The 20720-nt window shown below is 42.5% G+C and overlaps 1 protein-coding gene across 1 annotated transcript; it reads left to right on the forward strand.

The window, feature by feature from the left end:
* The first annotated feature begins 200 nt into the window (after positions 1-200).
* On the forward strand, positions 201-18916 carry gpr139 (G protein-coupled receptor 139). The gene is made up of 2 exons (XM_071473691.1): positions 201-1381; positions 13669-18916. Exons 1-2 carry the CDS (start codon positions 1234-1236, stop codon positions 14664-14666), a joined length of 1146 nt encoding a protein of 381 aa, XP_071329792.1. The 5' UTR covers positions 201-1233; the 3' UTR covers positions 14667-18916.
* Positions 18917-20720: the final 1804 nt, after the last annotated feature.

The raw sequence follows: 20720 nt of genomic DNA on the forward strand, positions 1-20720 counted from the left end.
TGAAAATGTTTGGAGAATAAACATAGTTATTATAAAAATATTATTTTATGGACTTGGACATTGATTGTTCTTATGCTTAGAGTCGTCTGCAACCATCTGTGTTTTCTTCAAATCAAAAATTACATTCTGTAGCCTGAACGGCTAAAAGATGAAATGTAAAAGCTGACAGATTAATCTATAAAGAAAATCATTGTCAGTTGCAACTCTGCTGTCAGTGTCAAAGCAAATGATAAACCAGAAACTCGAGTGTGTCTTAAAAAGGAATAATTGTGCTTTTCAGTGACAGCCTTGTGCTCATTAGCACATCTTAGCTGAAGATTCAGACAGTTCACACTGCATGGCAAATGAGATTCAGTCCCAACCCCCTACTCCCACACACACACCTACACACGTGTCCAATCACATGTATTTATACTGTATATGAGGTTTATGATCTGCAAATATATGTTGATACATTTCAGGATTTATAGGATTGTGTACTCATTTGTGGATAAATGGTCAAAAGCAATAGTCAAGTTTGTGAATAAAGACACTCAAGAGAAAATAACATGACAAGGGCAAACACACTGTTCTTTTTCACAGTCAGCTTAACCCTCCATTTATATTTTTTTAACTGTCAGATCTGTCTCCTCATCGATTTGATTGGTTCGGTATTGTCAAACGGGAATATGTTACCCCTGTTTCTCCCTCTGAGTATCCCTCCACCTTCCCTCAGTCTCCCTCCTGCCGCCTCCAGTCTCCGTCTCTCTCCCTCACTTTCTGCTCTCTACAGTGCCCTTGCTCTCCATCTACCTTCCTTCTTTCCCTCTCTCTCTCCTCCTCTTTCCTCCTTCCCCCGCAGCCCTCTCGACTCACTCTCATTCCCCCTCGCTCACACACTCAGGCAGCATCCTCCCCTCTCCACTTCTACCTTCACACTCACCTCTCCGCGCCTCCCTCTCTGCTCCTCTCGCCTCCTTCCTTTCCGTCACATACTAACACATATCACCTCTCGCATCTCCCCGTCTGTTGTCTCCCTCTCCATCCACACCATCTCGTCCATCTATTCCCATTCCTCCCTCCTCACACACTCAACCTAGCTGTCTCACACAAACGCACGCGTATATACACTCATGCTGACTGGCACCCAAGGACAGAGCACCCTCTCTCCCAAACCGGCTACCAGGCAGTTTGCGCGTGTGGCCAGGCTTCTTGACACTGAGCTCAGCTGAGGAAGAGGACGAGGACAAGACCATGGAGCACAGCCACATCTTCCCTGTTTTTTCCCCAAATGGGAGCACCTGGAGCCCGGGGCAGCACCCCTCTGAGGTTGCACAGGGATGCCCTCTTGGACCACTGCCTGTCATCTACTACAGCATCCTGCTCTGTCTTGGCCTGCCAGGTAAGAGATGTGTTTTATGTGTGTGTGTGTCTGCTCCCATTCATCCCATTCAGCGTTAATTTGCTCATATTTCTGATTAGAGCCTGCATCGGTGGGATGCGGGAGTTGTGCCTTGCATCTTGATTTGTTGTGCACTTGTCTGCAGCTCTGAGTGACTGCATGTCTTGCACAGCTGCCCCTGAGTGCCACACTTTGCACACACGCTGTTGATTTGTCATTCTGACCTTGTGGCAATCACTTGTGCATGCACATGTTCTTCATATGTGTTTGTTTGCGCCTTTGTCAGCTCGATGTTTGTGCGTTTGTCTCTTTGTTTGGAAATATTCAAGCACCAATAAATAAAAAAAAGAAATGCAGCAACAGTATGTGCAGAGCATCATTAAATCTGATTATGGACCCGTGGTTGTTTCTCAAAAAATGAAACAAGGAAGTGCATCTGCTTTTGTTAATTTGGAGTTGTTATAGATTATGTGAGCAATGACTCAGGTTTGACCTCAGGGGCAAGCGTGTCTTACATGGCCCCTCTTGATGACCTGAATTAATGACACTTTTACCATTGATTGATTAATCCTTTCACAGTCATTGTGACACCCGTTTACTTCCTCCGTCCCACTGCGTGATCTATCAGCGCTGACCTAGTCTCACACAGGGAGGCAAAGTGGTGTGTGTACGCACTGTACGTGTCTGTGTGAGTGTGTACATTTAAAAGCCAGAGAGAGAGACAGACGGAGAGAAAATCTGGAGGTCATATGAAAGAGGAAAAGTGCTGATGCCTAATCAGAGATTGGGGTTCAGATGTTCAAAGCCCTCTGGACTGTCAGATACAGATCCAGCCGGCTTCAGCCCATCACAAAAATGCTGGACTCATTCTGTGGTCTAACAGCTACAAAGGATAATTCAAGTTTTTTTTCTATTTAACTTAGATATCTTACGTTTAACAAGAAATTAAACGACAGTATATTGCTTTTGATTTGACTTCTACTGTATTATTAACCCTTTAATAAAGTCAAACATATCTTCTTCAGCTCTGAAGCCCTTTTCCTTGATAAAGACTGGGAGTGAGATGTTATCAACAACCTAAGCTGTTCTGCTTAAAAACAAATCTGCAGTGAAAAGCTTTTTGTATGCCAAGACTGCATCCGCACCGCAGATTTGCTGTCTTGTAAAAGTAAAAGTCTCTCCTTCTGATCAAATCTCGCCTATTTATCTCTCCTGGAAGTCAAGTCTTGCTCGAGCAATTCTCTCTGCTGTCATTTAAAGTTTCCCCTGAGTTTTATTTGATTCTGCTGCTGAGTCGTCTAAACAAATGGGATTGAGGCTGTTTGTTTAATCAGTAAGTAACAATAACCTGCGAGTGTAATGCAATCTTACAATAGTTGTCTGAATTAATGGCAGCGTTGAGTGCAGCGCGCCGATACTTTGCAGCAGCAAGTTCGACTTATTCAATCATTATGACACAGCTCATTCCACTCAAGCTGAATCATGAATGTTTCATGAGCGCAGCATGTGTGAGTAGTAGCAGCGTGACCTACAGACCCACACATATTTAACACTAGATGGATCAGAGGCTGTTACCTTGATTACTAGTCAGTGATTCACGAGTAAACAGCAACAGGGCTTCATATCTGTATGATTCGAACAGACTTTGACCTGCAGATAGAGAACGGGTCACATCAAGAGCACAGCTTTGAGGGTGAAAAGCGAGATGAAGGAAGGTGATGAAAAAAGGGATTACACAAGTCAAGTGGTGGGAAAAGATTACAGTGTGACCTCGTGAAATGATAAACTGAAAGCTCTGCACAATAAGGGGGTGAACAAGGAGAAGAATGGAGTAGAGGGAAGACAAGGGCACCCACCAGAAGAAGAGGAACAGGAGTGGAGTTAAGAGAGAGCGAGATTAATAACAGCGGAGCCAGTGAAGTAGCACCTCTGAGCCCTGAGTGGGGGAGCTACAGACGACAGAGCCGAGACGAATTGCCACATTTTTAATTAATCGCTAACTCGCGCCTTCCCTCTCTCTACTCACTACACCACACTTGCTCAAGACAGGACAGACGTGTGCTGGCATAGCAAACAGCACAATGACGGAGTCTGCTTCTTGCCTCCGTCTTCGACATGCTGGGCTTACAGAAGTGAAGCCTGTTCTATGTACAGTACAGTTTGCCTTAAAGCACTCACTGCCAAGATTGAAACTGTACAGTTATCAACTGAGGAGAGATTCTTCAGCCCTGTTCGCACCTGGCATTAACATCCAGTGATCCGATTACAAGTGGACAGCTCTAACTGCAGGTGTGAACACACCAAGGGTAAGCTGAGGACGCATTTGAGAGATGATCACTCAGACCACATTTGGAGGTAGTCTGGGCCAAATATGGCCACATTTTTGTGGCACTATGTACACAAAATTACTACTTTGTACATACTCATTTGTGCACCAATGGCAGCATATTAAAGCACAGCTATAGGCAACAGCAACAGGCAACAGCAACAGGCAAAATTAATTCTCAAGTACACAGGATTCACACTGTCCATAGAGGTATATTACAAGTGTGTCAAACATCTTGGTTTGGTTTGCTAAGGAATAGACCCTGTCTATATTGTTTTGATTGCTGATTTTTGATGTATGTGTTTAGAGTGGGGAGGTGAGGTCCAACCACAAGTGGTCACTTGAGATGTATGAGGAGATGCATACTAATTTAAGGTGTGAACGGACGTCTTAGAGCTGTCCAATTGTGATTGAATCACCCGAGACACATGTTAATGCCAGGTCTGAACAGAGCCTGTGTGACGTAACTGGATGTTCAAGTGAAGCAGCTCTGAATAGCTCAGCCAACACAGCTGCTGTCATGTATTATTGTTTGAGTCAAATATTTCTCTACACAGTGTATCTATAATTCTGTGAAACACATACTGTCTTCTAATGTTACTTCAAAACCTCATTACAGTATAAATGCAAATGTTTTGTGTTGCTTTGCAATGCTCTGCCAAGTACTGTCAAAAAATGAGACATTAGCATTTAAGCATTAATGTGGAGCTGAGGCAGTTAATGACTCAATGTCACAACTAAACAGTGGTGGAAGAACTATTCAGATTATTTTCCTAATTTTCCTAATTTCCTAATTTTATTGAATACTCTATAAGATAATCATGCATTTTATATGCAAATTATGATCTGCAGATCAATCATTCCCTGTATCTTGAAAATAAAAGTAATTACAATAAATGTTTTTACATAATGTTTTTGAAGAAGTTTTTTTTTGACCTTGAAAACAGTCAGACTGTCGTAACAAGAAAAACAACAGCATCATTTCAGCACCTGGCCAGAATATTTGTATTCAAGGGATAAAGATTTCTCGAAAAAGGTGGAAGTAGAGTGAATAAGTCAGGCTTCTACATCCAAATGTAACACAAATTCTAACCGCATTTCCAGAAAATTGGCAAAAAACAATGCAAACGAATGTGTGTCTCTAGAAACTAATGTTATGCGAATATTTGGTTGGTTGATTCATTCAAATAAACACCAGGTGGTCCTAATTCTCCTTTTGGGTGCCATTAAACCATTGCAGAAGAAGGGTGCAACATGAAGATTCTTTTTATAATGATTCACCATATTTTCCTCCTCTGCCAAATGTAAAAGATTTTTTGAAAGATTTTTTAATTTAATTTACGGTATTTGCTTTTTTTAAGGTGCAAATTCAAAAGGTGCATGAAAGCAGGTGGACGGAGACTTATTTATTGAATATGGCCACAAGTCCACACAGAGGGAAGAGGTCAGGGATGATGGATGATTTTGAACCTAATCATGGTCCCACGTCCCACCTACAGTCAGCCCTGGTTTCTTTTGACTACAACCATGATTGTTCCTTTTCCTTAACAAAGTGTGTTAGTATTGTAACCGTGATGATGATCAATTTTAACCCAAATACTAATATTTTCCTTACCTTAAAATTAACCAAGTAGTAATTCATTTTTTTTGCAAACCTAACTAACCCTTAACCTGACGTTGTATTTCTGAAACAGTGAGTTGTAATGGTTTTGGAAGGCAAACACAAATGATGTGGATGGGGCGACAGATCAGAAAACATTCTGTATTATTTTAGGGGTCATATACACACAGCGTATTTATAATGTATTAAGAAACATTATGTGTGGTAGTCGTCAGTCTTTTCTGAGCTTTTTTTCTGAGCTTACAACCAAATGAAATTGGCTCAGGTATCATCATGTGACATAAGTGTGGAAAACTAAACACTTAACAACAAGCAGTTGTATGGTGGAGATGCGGCAGATTCTGTGACCAGATCTCTCCTCCGCCTGTGCAGAAACAACCATGTGTTCTCGCGCTGCACAGTATGTTGGTGTGTTCCTGTCGTCTTCCTTGAAGCAACTCTCAGTTTGTGTGGCTGTTCAACAGTCAGCGACAGTGACTGGAGCACGTGCAAATTGGAAAACATCTCCTCCCACTCCCGCTTATCCACCCACCCAAGGGGAAAAGGTCAGGGATGTTCAGTGCTAACAACCCTCTGTTCCATGTCACAGTGTAGGCCAGGTGTCAACCATACTTAATGAAGAGATGGGCCCCATCGATTTTCAGTTTGAACTATCGATCTGTCAATCTGCACCAGCAACGAGGCATCCGCGATGGCACAGAGACTTGTTAATAGATACTGTCACTCTAAAAGTGCAATTTAAGTTTAGGGGGTGTACACTGGAGTTCTGTCCAGGGTGTACCCCACCCTCACCCGTTGTCAGCTGGGATTGGCTCAAGCCCTCCCCAATTTGGATAGGCGGCATATATAATGGATGGATGGATGGTCGCACACTGGATGAAGAAGAAAAGATGTAAAGGTTTGTGTTGAAGCATGGAAGAGAGTGGAGAAAAGACAGAGTATATATAGTGCACCGAAAGGAGGCAGGTTGAGATTTTTAGCTCTGGTTTGTCTCCAGTCTGCAGTTTGGGAAAGAAGAGGAAGGGAGGGAGAGACGTGGTGAACATGTCAGCTTGTCATGGGGGAGACAAGCCAGAGAGGGCGCGGGAGGACAGAGGACGCGAGAGAGGAGGAAGGTGTTGTTTGAGGCAATAAATCGGAGATGTTGTTGATGCAGTGACAGAGCTGACAACAAAATGCTGTCACTGCCGCTGAAAATCCAAATCCCTGTATGTTTGGCCTTCTTTGGAAAACAGTAATATATCAATCTGAGGATAATTACAGCTCTGTGATCTGAACACTGTTCCAGCGTTTCATTTTCCTCTTTATCTTCCCTCCATTCACTGCTCTCCCCGTGTCTTGCCTGCATTTCCTACACTTCTCTCTCTTATCATTCTCACTTTCACCCCTCATGTTTTTTCAAACCTGAAACCTCACAAAAACCATTTGGACGGGATCCAAGGGCACATTATAATTGTTTGCATTGTTTATAATCCCTTTAAAATATGATAAGCAGGTTTTGTCATGCAGTCTTCAATGCCTCGCCGCAGGCAGCAGGGTTAGCCTTGATGGAAGGACAGTCATCTCCACCAAACTTTGACTCGCTGTGATCTGTCTATAAAATGAATGGCTGTAAAGGTGAGCAGGCGGCCGAGCACTGCAGCAGCATCAATATCATTAACAGCAAGCAGAGCCTCTTTCTCTTAATATGCCCATTAAATTTAAATAAGCTGTTCTAATACATATCTCTTTTTCTCATTCTGTCTCTTGCTCCATTTTCTTTATTGCATCTTTCTTTTTCTTATGAGCTTCTCCAATTCTTTCCCATTAATTCTCAGATTTCAAATTAAGCTTATGCTCACAATAAGATGGTGTTTTATTGATGGTATCACATTTGCATCCCATCAGAAGCCTGGTCCTCTTCAATGCAAATTAATAGGGATGAAAAGGATTTTGCTTCATGGCGTCAGGGGTGTTTTTTAAACAGAATACATGATTCAAAAAGCTGTCAGAAAAAAAAATCTTCAATGTATGGTTTTTTGTAGCGAGGATGTGCTCCTGGTTTTTGTTCAGGGGAATTAAGGAATCACCCTGCTTTATGTCCGGTCTGACACTTAGAGAAGACAAAAGGGAAATGGTTGTCATCAGGAACAAAGTGCCTGTGACCTTTGAAGCAAGCTTTGATATTCACCCCCTCTCTTCCTTTCCTCCCACCGCCTCGCCACTCTCGCCCATACCTCCCTCTCTGTCTCATTCTGTCTTTCCATCTAATCTTCCCCTCCATTCACACTCAATCACCTGCTCTCTCTCTTTTTTTTAACTCTGTGACCTTCCTCAGACCACACTTTCCTTTCAGCCTCTGTCTATTTCCTCATCCCTCTCCTCTTCTCCTCTAGTCTTATTAGCCTCCGGATAACCCGTCAAAGCCAAACCTCAATTTCCTCCAAATGATGGCAAAAAAAAATCCTTAATTGCAATGCTCTCTTTCATTTTCCTTTTTTTTGGGCCATAATTTCCTCTTTACAATGTTCTGTCTGCTATATGAGGCCCATGAGGAAGCCTAATGACTAGTAAGACTAGGGAGGAGGCAGCATCTCATGTTTTGCCACTGGTTTTCAGAGGTTAAACTGCGCAGTGTCGTTTGTCGACAGCCCGTCTGAACGTGTCCCTTTAGTGGTGGGATGAGTCAGCCTCGTTACACACCTCAGGGAGCACGCTGTGCCTTCTCCTTTTCCCGCTAAACAACGTCAATGGCCCTCTCCCTCGTTACATTAGATGAGCAGCGGGGGGAGCGGAGATACAAAAGCACTCCCACACAAATAGACAGAAGGGGTCACCCATGCAAACACACACACAAACACGGGCCAACAGACAAACACACAGCAGCTCATTATGTGTCCTTCAGGTTAATCTAATCCCCTCTCAGACGGAGACACAATTTTTCAATGCAAAGAGAAAAAGGAAAAGATGGGGAATTGTGTCTCCACCTGAATGTCCAGGTGTGAGATGCAGATGTCTCTGTATGCCCGCATGGATGCCTCTGTGTGTGTGTGTGTGTGTGTGTGTGTGTGTGTGTGTGTGTGTGTGTGTGTGTGTTTTTCTGTGCTTGCATCTCTCCAACTCCTATGTCCCCCTCAACCCCACTGCAACGAGCCCTGCATGTGCCACCTCATACCTACAGAATGCCGAGCAGACCCATTTGCCTCCAGCCTACACCCCCACCCTCCCAACCCCAGAGACAGCGTAAAGAGCAGGAGTCAATTGAAATGAATGGGCAACCCAGTGCAAGCTGGCTAGAGCTAAATGGAAATGTCAAGCTTGCCACAGATCCCTTTTGTTTGTCTGTAGCAGGCCCCGTCTCACTGGGGAGCCCAAACAGAATAATACCCAGTCACCGACAGTCAGCACCTCATTGTTTCTATTTCATGTCGCTCCTCTAAGTTTAGCAGTATATAGATAGAGAAGGAGAGAAAGTGAGAGAATCGACAGGCAGAGGTACAACAGAAAAAGCGAGGTGATGGATTAAAGATGTTGTCTGTTGTGTAGGATTTGCAATGGAGCTCAATTAGGAAATTTCTTTAAGCAGCTCAGAGCTTAGCAGGAACCGTTTCCCTAATACAAACAGGCATTGATAAGATCCCTTCCCTGGTGTGAATCTACAGATGTACATACAGTCCACACACTGACCTCTGTGAGAGGCTGCTTAATGGGAAATTATATGTAGTGAGAGTCAGTATGACAAAAGACAAAAGAGGTGTCTGGCAGTCATTAAAATGGACAGACCAGGCTTTTTAGACCTTTCTTTATTCCACAATGACCTTTCATGGGGGTATATGGATATAGTCAGAAATTAGGCAAAGGAATCAGCCTATTATTTTATTTCTTAATTCTGAAAATGCCACAAAATAGCAATGTATTTGCTATTAGATCTTTCCAGGAAGATATCTTCAAATAGCTTGTTTTGTCTGACCAACAACCTAGAACCCCCTAGATCAGCTTGAATAATAATTACTGCCATACTGTAATTTATGAGAAAAGCAACCAATCCAAACATTTAAAAAGCTGGGCCAAGGAAATGTTTAGAAATTTAGTTTCAGAGATCGCTTAAAAGATGACTGAAATGATTGGCTGGTTCAAAACCAAAATAACCAGAAAAACCAAATAATGCCAAATAATTGAGATGGCTAATGGAGGAATCGTTTCATCTCTAGCAGACAGCAACACTTGTTGCCAATTAAACTCTGAAAAAACAAAACAATAAAGAAGAAATGATAAGTTAAAAAAAGGAGTGATTTTGTAATAACAGGCAAAACACCATTTAGCATAGCATTCCTGTAACATTACTGGAACCACATTGGACTGTTTGCATAGAAAGAATCAAAATCAATGCAGCAGAATCAGGGGTAGCCTATCACCTTTTTATTCCACACATTCCTTTTCTGTGTCAAAACCTACATTACCCACAATGCAACTCAACCACAGACAGTTTTTGTTGGAGGCTCAGGTGTGCCTGAGCCTCAAGCAGAGGTAAGGAAGTTACAGAGGTCTGGTAAACTCACTTCTTTATAACTCCACGTTCCACAGCTTTTTTTTTATTTTTATCTTCAAACTTGTTTTTTTCACCTCAAACAGAAGCTGACTCAAATGACATTACTTGAGAACATTTATCAGACTTTGTGCAACACCATCTGGAGCCACATATTTGTACAATTGTCCTTACATGTGCAGCAGTAGTCCCTAAGACCTACAACATTGGTGAAGATCCTCTCTAACTCTGATATTTTTATGATTGAATACAGTGCTTGGACCAATCCTGCTGTATCATTTAACTAACGCTCCTCTTATTGTTGGTCAAACTAATGTATAATGATAGTCATCACCTTGATCACTTTTCAAACGCAATAAGAAATGAGCAGATTATGCTGCCAAACCTACATTCAGACAGAGGTTCTGTACACAGGTCTAATCAAAAAGAAAGATATTTTTCAAAAACAAAAAAAGTCTCAAAGAACCTGCAATTATTTACACTGGGGATTATTATAAACCTCATAATTGTTATTGTGAAGATCCATTTCATAAAATCCTGGGTTATTCTGGATTATTTTATGATCATGGCTCAAACTAACGCCCAGAAAAGAGGAAGAAACACACAGGCAGTGGATGACAGCAACTGAAACCAAATAATCAATAACCAAGATTCAACAGGAAAGCAATTTAACTTGTCTGTGCAGAGGTTAGTGGGATGTGCAAGCAGGGGTGACTGAGGTGGTGGGGGAGTGTGGTGCAATCCAGCAGCATACATGTACACATACATTGGCTTGTCGGGTCTTGTAAACTGCTTTGACATATCATTTATGGTTATTGATAGATCATATGTTAATGAATTGGTGCATCCCTAATGATCCGTGTGTTAGTGTGTGCATGTGCATGTGCAGACATGTCTTAATGTGTGTCTGTGTCTTCTGCTGCACATCCTCCAGTCTGGCAAGGACATCTTTAGTCATTATCTGGAGCCGGCTTTGTAATTTGTAATCAGCTGATAGTGGCTGAGGCTGTGAAGTGTGATGTACCAGACTCCAAGCTGCCATACCTAATCCAATCCCAGATCTATTACTGCAGAGGGAGACAGGACCATAGTACACACACACACACACACACACACACACACACACACACACACACACACACACACACACACACATACATGCTATATAGACAGTGACGGCTGCTAAGTGCATTGATGTCTCGGTGACGCTGCGAAGCAAATCAGTGTCAGAGGCATCTTCGTCTGAGGGAACAGATTGGACATGGCTTCATACTGCACCAGCAAGTTCCACTAAATGAGGCTGGTTAGCAATAGTATAGGACAGATGAATCATTGTGTGTATTTAATATGTGATTGTTGGTTTAGATAATTGAACTAGTAGCATGAAATACGAATCTTTTGATAATTTGGAAAAGTATTGATTTTCTCTAATAATGCCTCTGAATTTTACATTATGACGCATGTATTTAACGTACTTAATGACCTTGCACAAGCACACTAGTCACCTTTAAGAAAGTCCCAATATGCTTTTCCAGGATTATTCTTGCATCAGATCATGCATTTACAAAACTAGAGAAAAAGATTCCACCTGACAGAAGAATCCGCATATTGTCGCTGTTAAGAGAAAATCATGCAGTAATTAAGAATAAGTCACTGCAACATAATTTTTCGAATAAAGATGTTAAATACTTTTTTGTATGTTTTTTTTTTTTTTTGACAAGCCCGAAGCATTGACATTCTCACTGTGCCAATAGTGTGGTCTTATTCAAATAAATGGGGCAGATGTTTCTTTTTCTTGTAGAGATAATGTTAATCTAAACCTGGGCTTACTGTGTTTATCCACAAATGACACCTTAGTGTGGATTGTTGGTCATGGGATAACAAGTGGTTATAGATGGCAGATCGTTGATTGTAAAGATCAAGGAAGCCTTTCACATAATGCAGCAAAGGCCATCTTTGAACCGAGACAGGGGTTATGACTACCTCTTTTTACAGGACCAATGTTTCCACCTCATACAATGAAGACTGAGACATGTTGGTTAAAGCACTGAAAAATCTAGTAAGTGGTTGTTGAGTTGAGATTGTTTGATCTCAAAATAATGTTGTGATATGTTTTATGAGGCAAACAGGTAGAAGTCCTAAAATACCCCCCCCCCCCCCCGGCTAAAATAAAAGAGGGAGCACAGCCCTGAAATAAGTTTTAAAACGCACAATCAGTGATCAAAGCATCTCACACAGAGGCACTTTTACAGGAGCAGCAACCTGGAGATGAGGCATGACAGATCCGTTTTACCACTTTGTGGTGTGTGTGTGTGTGTGTGTGTGTGTCCTCAGTTTGAACAGAAAGGCACACTCAACTAGCAGTTGAAAAAGGGCCAGTCAGCTTTTATGAGGGGGTTTACCTACTAACAAATCTTGCTTAGTGTAAAAATGGTTGAAGGTACAGTGAGCAGCTCCATCAAAATTTGAAACTTTTTGTATTCTTTTTCCTGACAATGACATTTTTTTTTTTTTTTTTTGGATTTATCTGACTTTATTCTTTGTCTCAAGCTTACATATCCCATTAAACCACAGTGTAAACAAAGCCAGCATCTTCCTTACTCTCCTATCGGCTTGAACGTGCGGCTTGAACGTACTCACAACCTGGAACTGTCTGAGATGGTGGGAATAACCTGGGAATAATATGCACATGGTGACCGTCGGAAATGGGGAACAGAATAGGACAAGAAAGAAAGACTTGTAATGAGCTTGTTCAATTCAACTGCAGAACTGCAGTCCCACGTGAGAGACAGAAAGCTGTGCTCCTCCTGACTAATGCAGACCGCACAGGTCATGCTTTGGTAAAAGCAGCGGTGGAAGAAATCGCATCCAGACTTTATGTGTTCTTAGCAAAAAATAAAAGAATACTTCTTCGCCTCCTGGGCTATTTACCTGTTCTGTGCAAGAAAGTGAGAGGAAATAAATAAACCTAAGGTGGCGAGGGTAACATTTTATCTGTCAAGGTAGAAGAGAAGGTATGACAGTACATGTTGGGGAAATGGAGTAAAAATTTAAAAAGTGAGGCAGCCGGGGAGATGGGCTTTGTTTTAGGAACTAAATTGCTGGCAGAAGGGTGGCAGGCAGTAGTGAACTCAGCAGATTGCCAAGGCTGTGATTCTGCACGTTGCCCCCCTGTTTTTGTTGTGGCTTTACTCTTTATTAGAGATAACAAGTTGGCCAAAGGCAGAGGCAGGTGCTGCTTGAATTACACAGCAGGTGTAGATGAGGGGAAAAGGGAGTGGAGCAATAAGCAGGGGATGGATTACCGAGTAGGAGAGCTGGGTGAACATGGCAAATACTGGCTGGTGATGATAACAGATTTGAACCTTTTTGCATACAGTGGGCTTAAACTGAAGGTTTGGCTGCAAAGAGTTCGCCCAGTGTTTTCTTAGACCTGGTTGGTACCAAAGTGGTGCTGCTGATGGTGCTGAAAAGATTCCACAAAACGCTTTCCCTTTTTTTCCTCTCCGTTTGTTTTGTTTGTACTGCATTGTGCTTGTGTTAGCACCTACACTACTCGTTTTGTCCACTGCATTGCTATTGCTCTCAACTGTATCTCTGTTGTTTGTTGCTGGCTGGATGAATGTTGCCCCTTTTCAATTACCTGCCCACTAACACTCAATTTTCTCTGTGTCCCTCCCTGACCTAACCTGTGCCCTTTCCTTTTCCAATCTCATCATGCTTTTTCCTTTCTCATTATTTCACTATTTCCTCTGTCTATCTACTTTCAATCATCTCCACACTTCCTCCTTCACCATCCCTCCTACTCCTCCTAGCTAACATCCTGACAGTGGTCATCCTGTCTCAACTGGTGCTGCGTCGTCAGAAGTCCTCCTACAACTATCTCCTGGCTCTGGCAGCCGCTGACATCCTAGTCCTGCTCCTGATTGTTTTTGTCGACTTCATATTGGAGGACTTTATTTTGGCCACGCCGCTGCCTCCATCATTAAACAGCGCAGTCCAGGTCCTGGAGTTCTCCTCCATTCACACCTCCATCTGGATCACCGTACCTCTGACCATTGACCGCTACATCGCTGTTTGCCATCCACTGCGCTACCACACAGTCTCCTACCCAGCCCGCACACGAAGGGTGATATTTGCAGTGTATATTGGGTGCTTGCTCTCTGCAGCTCCTTATTACTGGTGGCCTGAGCTGTGGCACAGCCTGCCAGGAATGGGCAGTGGTGGTGGAGTAGGAGGAGGTGGAGGAGGAGAGAGCAACAGGAGAACCGTGGCCCAGCATGTGCTGGTGTGGGCCCACTGTGCTACCGTCTACCTCCTCCCCTGCACCGTCTTCTTCTCCCTTAATGCTGTCATCGTGCGCAAGTTACGCAGGCGCCGTAGCTGTTTCCGTCTCCGTGGCTACTCCACCGGCAAGACCACCGCCATTCTCCTCGCCATCACGTCCATTTTCGCTGTTTTGTGGGCACCCCGCACCCTCATGATCCTTTACCACTTCTACTCCCCTCCTCCAGCCTCACAAGGTGCCGGCCGACTGCTCCACATGCTCACTGATCTGGCGAACATGCTCGCGTTGCTCAACACTGGCGTCAACTTTTTTCTCTACTGTTTCATCAGCAAGCGTTTCCGGGGCATGGCAGCCAATGTGCTGCGAGCGCTGGTCCATTGCCGGAAGCAGCCGCCACCGTTCTACGCCAGCCACAACTTCTCCATCACAAGCAGTCCCTGGATCTCACCAGCCAATTCCCACTGCATCAAGATGTTGGTGTACCAGTATGACAAAAATGGGAAGCCCATCTGTATTTCCTCTTGAGTCTTCAGCCACCAGCAGCTGCCCCTACCCTCTGTCCTGAGGGAACATATTTGGGCTTTGTCTCCGTGGCAACCAGCTTTGCCCGCATGGGACTCTTTGAGGTTTTAAAATGTCAACACGCCCGGAGAGCACAGACATGACAGTCTAGCTAGCTCTGTGCGATAACAAAGTGATAGGCTAGCGAGGTGGAAAAGCAAACAGCAGATGCGTGCTTGGCAGACCTCTCATGTTCCATAAAGTATTCACAAAGCAGCGTCCAGCATCAAATAGATGTTGATTGTTTCGTCCATGCAAAAAAAAAAAAAAAAGTTACTGTAAGTGACTGACTGCAGCTTGAGTGAGCAACTGATGAAAGGATATCACCGCCATCTATCACTGACTTTTATGAGCCACCATTTGTAACAGCGCTAGAGTACAAACTGACCACTAGATGAATCCTTGGTGAGGCATCAAATGCCTTGGTTTCTTTATGGACGCTCTCTGTTGTACACTGCCGCCAACACCGAAGAGCTTTGAACAGCTGCACCTTCGCTCTGTTGGCAGTCATTTCAACAAAGGAGAGATCCAGTCAGAGTCTGGCCACTAAACATCTCACCTCAAGGGGTGATTCACTCAGGCAGAGCCACTGACGGTGTGTCCACCGCCCATAGCTCTGACTGTCTCTCACGCAATGTAAAACAGCGCTGTCATTTCCACTTTAATATGCAGAGGTGTCTCAAAGGCATGTTAAATGGGGCTTTTATAAAATGAACAGCCCTAGTTCATCCTGGCAGTTCAGGTCACCTACAAATCAGTGCTCGCTATGAAAGACCAAGTTATCCCACATCCAAGCTCACAAGTTGCTGTAGGATGAGTAGGTGCTCTGCTTATTGTTTGTTAAATATTTATTAATGGTAGACTTGACTGTTATTGTAGCCTCACAAAAGTACAAGACAAAAAATATGACTTGGGGTCAGTTATGGCACCAAAGTGTCATTACTCTAGTAATCACATTTCCAATATTAGGAAGAGGAAATTTCTGCTATTAGTAGATAGTCCTCTATTAATTATTAATGGTCCTTGATGACTTACTGTTAGCCATTTTCTGGATGATTGTAATGAATGTAAATGAAAATCTCTTTAACCCTTTATCTGTCTGAGAGACTGAGTAAGAGAGAGAAAGACAGAGAGGACAGAAGAATTTGCTCTGATCCCTTTGGTTTGTTTCCCCCGTCCAAGGTTTTCTGTGCCACAATGCAACAGTGAATTTGGTCTCAGGGCCACAGTGACACAGTTCAGCTCTATTTGTTCTGCTGGTGCTGGTTGATGGCAGTTTAGTAACATTTTACACCGAAACACAGTCACATACATCAACTCTGTCTCAGTGTTGCCCAAGACACACACACACCCACACCCACATGCACACACACACACATGCACCTTGCACTGGATTTGGCCACAGAGATCACTGCACATCCATTCTGCAGACACCTTGGGGCATTAGAAGTATTCATCTATCTAGCGAGAATGGAGCTGAGCCAAAGGGCAGATTTCTGCTAATACCTGCCTGGAGGGATCAGACACTTCAGGCCTTTTTTTTAATGGATAAGGATTTAAATCTGATGAATGTTAGGTGTGTCTGTCATAGCTGATAAAGTCATGCCCTCCAAACTCTTGTTCAACAGTCAAATGTCTGAGGTTCTTTAAAGGATGACTGCCCGTGTGCTGTTGCTCCTTGTCTCACCGTAGCAGCTATTAAAGCAAAAACTGGCTGTGGCAGAAATTTGGGGGGAAGGGTTTCACAGTGTTGGTCATTTTTCACATCAGGTATATTAACATTGAACTTACCATTTTCACTGCTGAGATATGAGGACATGGTGACTCAGCAAGTCACAGTTTAACAACAGAGATGCTGAAACACTGCACAGCAGTTTATAATACTCACTCACACTCATACAAAATTATCAGGGCAGCAGCTATTTTATCTTTTGTCACGACGATTGCAAGGTGAACAGCAGAGATATGCCATTGACATTACAAGGTAATTCACCTTTTCGCATTTCAGCAAAGGTTGATCTTGCAGCCCTAAGCATTCAAACAAATGAAAAAGCTGCACTGATGTCTCATATCAGCCAGTCTTTTCTTCAATCTAATTACACCCAAATATAGTCCTATGTTGTCAATTCATAGTATTTTTACCCTCACATGTTCAACTCATATGACTGTAACAACCGTCATGAGATATACTGTGATGTGAACATTGGCAAGATGTAAACATGGCCCAACACTTCTTTCCATCCCATATATTTGAACATGGCAACAGTACATATACATATGCTTTTAGATGAGTCACGATCATGAACCGTAAGTGTACCATACCATTTTGTAAAAATATTTTACAAAAAAAGAAGATAAAAAGAAAAGCAAATGCTAAGATAAACAGAGAACAAGCAATGGACATTGTAAAAGCACATCACTGAAGGATTTTAAAGGTTATAAAACAACACAATCAATTGGTGATTGTCTCAGATCAAATAGGAATTTTAACCAAAACTACTGGTACCAGGATGTTAATGTTTCCTTGAGTTTCCAGTCAGAGCTACATTAAAAACAATTTTATTGTGAGTGCTGTATTTGCACAAATCCTAACCATTGGTTTATGTGATAGTCTCTCCAATTTCTTTTCCAATCAAACCAGAGTAAACCTAATTCTACAACGGCAAAACTCCCCATTTTTCAGTTCAGTTGTGCACCCAGGCCAAAACTGGCTCCTCCGCTCTCAGTTCCCATTTCTTTGTTCCTCCCAAATTGATTTTCTTCAAAACTGCAAAGTGAAGGAGGCAGTGCCAATTGCCACCTGCTCCTCACCTCCTTCACTCTGCAAACCTCCCACTCATCCCTCTTTTCCTCCCACTTTATGTCAAATCCACTTGTTCAAAGTTAATTTCACAAGTGTCCTCTTTACTCATTAACCGATTACCTCAGAGTCTTTTTTGTTGCATGTGCATACTGAGCATATTGCTCCATCATTTCTTATCAGAAAATTGATCCATGCTGCTGGGGAGCTTGAGCAGAAGCCGGTGGATGTCGAGCGTTATTTGATGGAGATGAACAGCCTAAAGGTCGATAACCAGTAATCACTCAGCAAGTTCCTTGACGCCCCCTCCATCCACCCCCCACCCCATCCATCAAAGTCATGCTCAGCAGGACATTACATTATATTTAGTGTAAAGGCACTAAAATATGAGCTTTAGTGCTAATCATTATTGTTTAATGAACAAGACTAATCATCATTAAGTACAATCACAAAAAAAAGGTTTTGGCTTCAGCCTGAGGAGCTCATGCCATAACCATGACATTCACTTCACGTGCGAACCCCATCCAGTGTTTCGGCCATGTTAATGTGACATTTGTGCGAAAGCCAGTGCCTCATTCCCACTGCCTCCAGGGAATGAGGCAGGCATGCTGGGAAACCAAAGCAGAGGGATGAGTTGGGGGGGTGTCACATGCAGGTGTCCCTTCGTCTCCCACGTGAGGCACTTGGAAGCAGGAGGGAGGGTGTGTGTGTGTGTGTGTGTGTGTGTGTGTGAGGGGGGTTGTTGCCAAGAAATCTTCCCCATTATGAGGGAAAAAAATGCCTAGGATCCATATTTTCTTCAGTCAGATATTAAAAAGATAAACAAACATAAATCAGTCAAAGGGGAAATTTGTATTTTCTCTCTCACACATCCTGCTCTTTTTCTCAGTTTCCTCTCCGTCTCTCTCTATCTGCTTAGCTCCACAGTGTGTGTGTGTGTGAGTGTGTGTGTGTGTGTGTGTGTGTGTGTGTGTGTGTACATAAAGCCTGTGTTAGACAGAGGGAAGCTTTAAAAAGTGTTTGTGCCATAGGACCTGTAATGTATGAAATCAAATATGTATTTATACTCAATTATGATGAATAGGCACAGTATTCTAACAATGTATCCATGAATGTACAACTGACGCTTCTGGCATTTTTGTTGGTATTTTTCTGATTGTGATTTTCTACACAATGACCTTTTTTGAGCAGTCTTTTAACTCTCTCCATGGCAGTGTTTCAAAACTGTGTTTTTTCGATCGTACTGGAGTGATTATAGGCTTGCATAATTCAGTTTTTTTTTCTTCCTAATGAATGTATTGATTGTATAAAGAGTATGTATTACTGTGCTGTGAGAAAGTATGCAGAAAAGTATTGGCCAATATCAATATTTTTGATCAAAGAAATAAAGAACATCTCTAATGACTGAGATTGAGTGCTGCTGGTGATCTGTGTCTTTTTTTTTCTTTTTTTTAGAAGGTGAAAGAAACAGAAATTGAGCCTTGACATCACTTTCAATAATGTAATCAATATTAAGAATAACCACTATATATCTTTCAAACTTCAATCAATTGAAGTGTGTGTGTGTGTGCGTGTGTGTATTAATACACACACGCGCACACACACACTGTTTACTGGTTGGCCTTACAGGGGCTTTACTTGGGGCCCAAGAGGTGAGGTCGTCTCCTGGACCAGAGCCTTTGTTTAAGTGACTGTTAGTATTTCTTGTTGGAAAGTTAATCAAATGACTAAAAAGTGACAGAAATGGACCACAAAGAGACACAAAACAACAGTGAAGAGACACAAAAGAAGTACAAAGAGATACAGAAAGACTACAAAGAGAGTACAAACAGACAAAATGAGCACATAGAAAACTACAAAGATATGCAAGACATGCACAAATATACACAAAGCAAGTCCAAAGAGACACAAAGTGACTATAAGACAGAGACAGAAAATGACTCCAAAAAAACAGAAAACACCTACAAAGAAACACAAAACAGATACAAGACGACTGAAAACAGACACAAAATGTTTGAAATTGAAAGAGACTCAACACAATCATGAACATACACAAACTTAACCTACTACAAAGAAAATGTGTTCACCATGTTCACCACAGTGTGTGTGTGTGTGTGTGTGTGTGTGTGTGTGTGTGTGTGTGTGTGTGTGTGTGTGTGTGTGTGTGTGTGTGTGTGTGTGAGAGAGCGTGATAACAGTTTGTTATAATTCAGGGGGATACACTGTACAATGCAGTGACAAACAGGGCTTTGTTGTTCCACAGCAGCAGCTCAACTGTAACAATCCAGGTGATAATCACAAGCTCAGAGTGAGAGGAGGGATTCAGCTGTGTGTGTGTGTGTGTGTGTGCGTGTGCCCAATTAAAGTCTTGACAGCAGCACTGACTCAGCTGACACTTTGTCCCCGTCAACGTCAGGATAAGTGTTCATGATAACAAACACTAAAGAAGACACTATTTTATTTATCTATAATCACCTCTGATTGAAGTTGAAGCAACACAAGTGAGTCTCATCTTTCAAACTCCCCCTGGTTACATCCACAGGCACAGTCAGCCAATCCCTGTCTTGCTCATATTTACTGTCTACCAATATCAATGCACACAGCTCACGATCAGCCAATCAACAATTCTCTCTCTCTCTCAAAAAAAAAAAAAAACCTGCCAAATTTGGCTCACTGTTCACTGACATTTCCCTGCATAAACATTCAAGTCACCAGCATCTGAAAAAAAGGATCAGTGTGTCTGTGAGACAAACTGCGAATGGCCGCTTTGAATACATCCACATCACCACATTGTATAAGCTGAGGTCATCCACGATGTGATATAAAGTAGGTCTGTCTGATAAATGTCCTGTCAGCTGTTAACCATCTCTCATGTGAAGCTTATGCAACAGATGAAGAGAGAAAACGAGAGAATGAAGAGAGGAAGATTGAAGGACAGGGAGAAAAAACAGAGCCAGTGTGTATGTCTTCGTGTGTGTGTGTGTGTGCTTACGGCCAAGTCTTAAGAGTGTGTTGCTGCAGTAATAAAGATGGATGAGCCCTTCTGCTGCTGCTGTGATTGGGCCGCTGCTGGTTGTGTGTGCACACGTGTGTGTGGGTGCACATGCAAAGGTTTATTTATTTACTTATTTATTTATTTGTACCTCAGGCTGACATGTGTATTTTGCAGTCACAGAGGCAGAAAAATGTGAAAGAAAAAAAAAGGTGAGAAAAATATT

This window comes from Trachinotus anak, unplaced genomic scaffold, assembly GCF_046630095.1.
Source record: "Trachinotus anak isolate AG129_WGS33_773 ecotype Australia unplaced genomic scaffold, CSIRO_AGI_Tana_v1 ptg000003l, whole genome shotgun sequence".
Taxonomy (NCBI): Eukaryota; Metazoa; Chordata; class Actinopteri; order Carangiformes; family Carangidae; genus Trachinotus; species Trachinotus anak.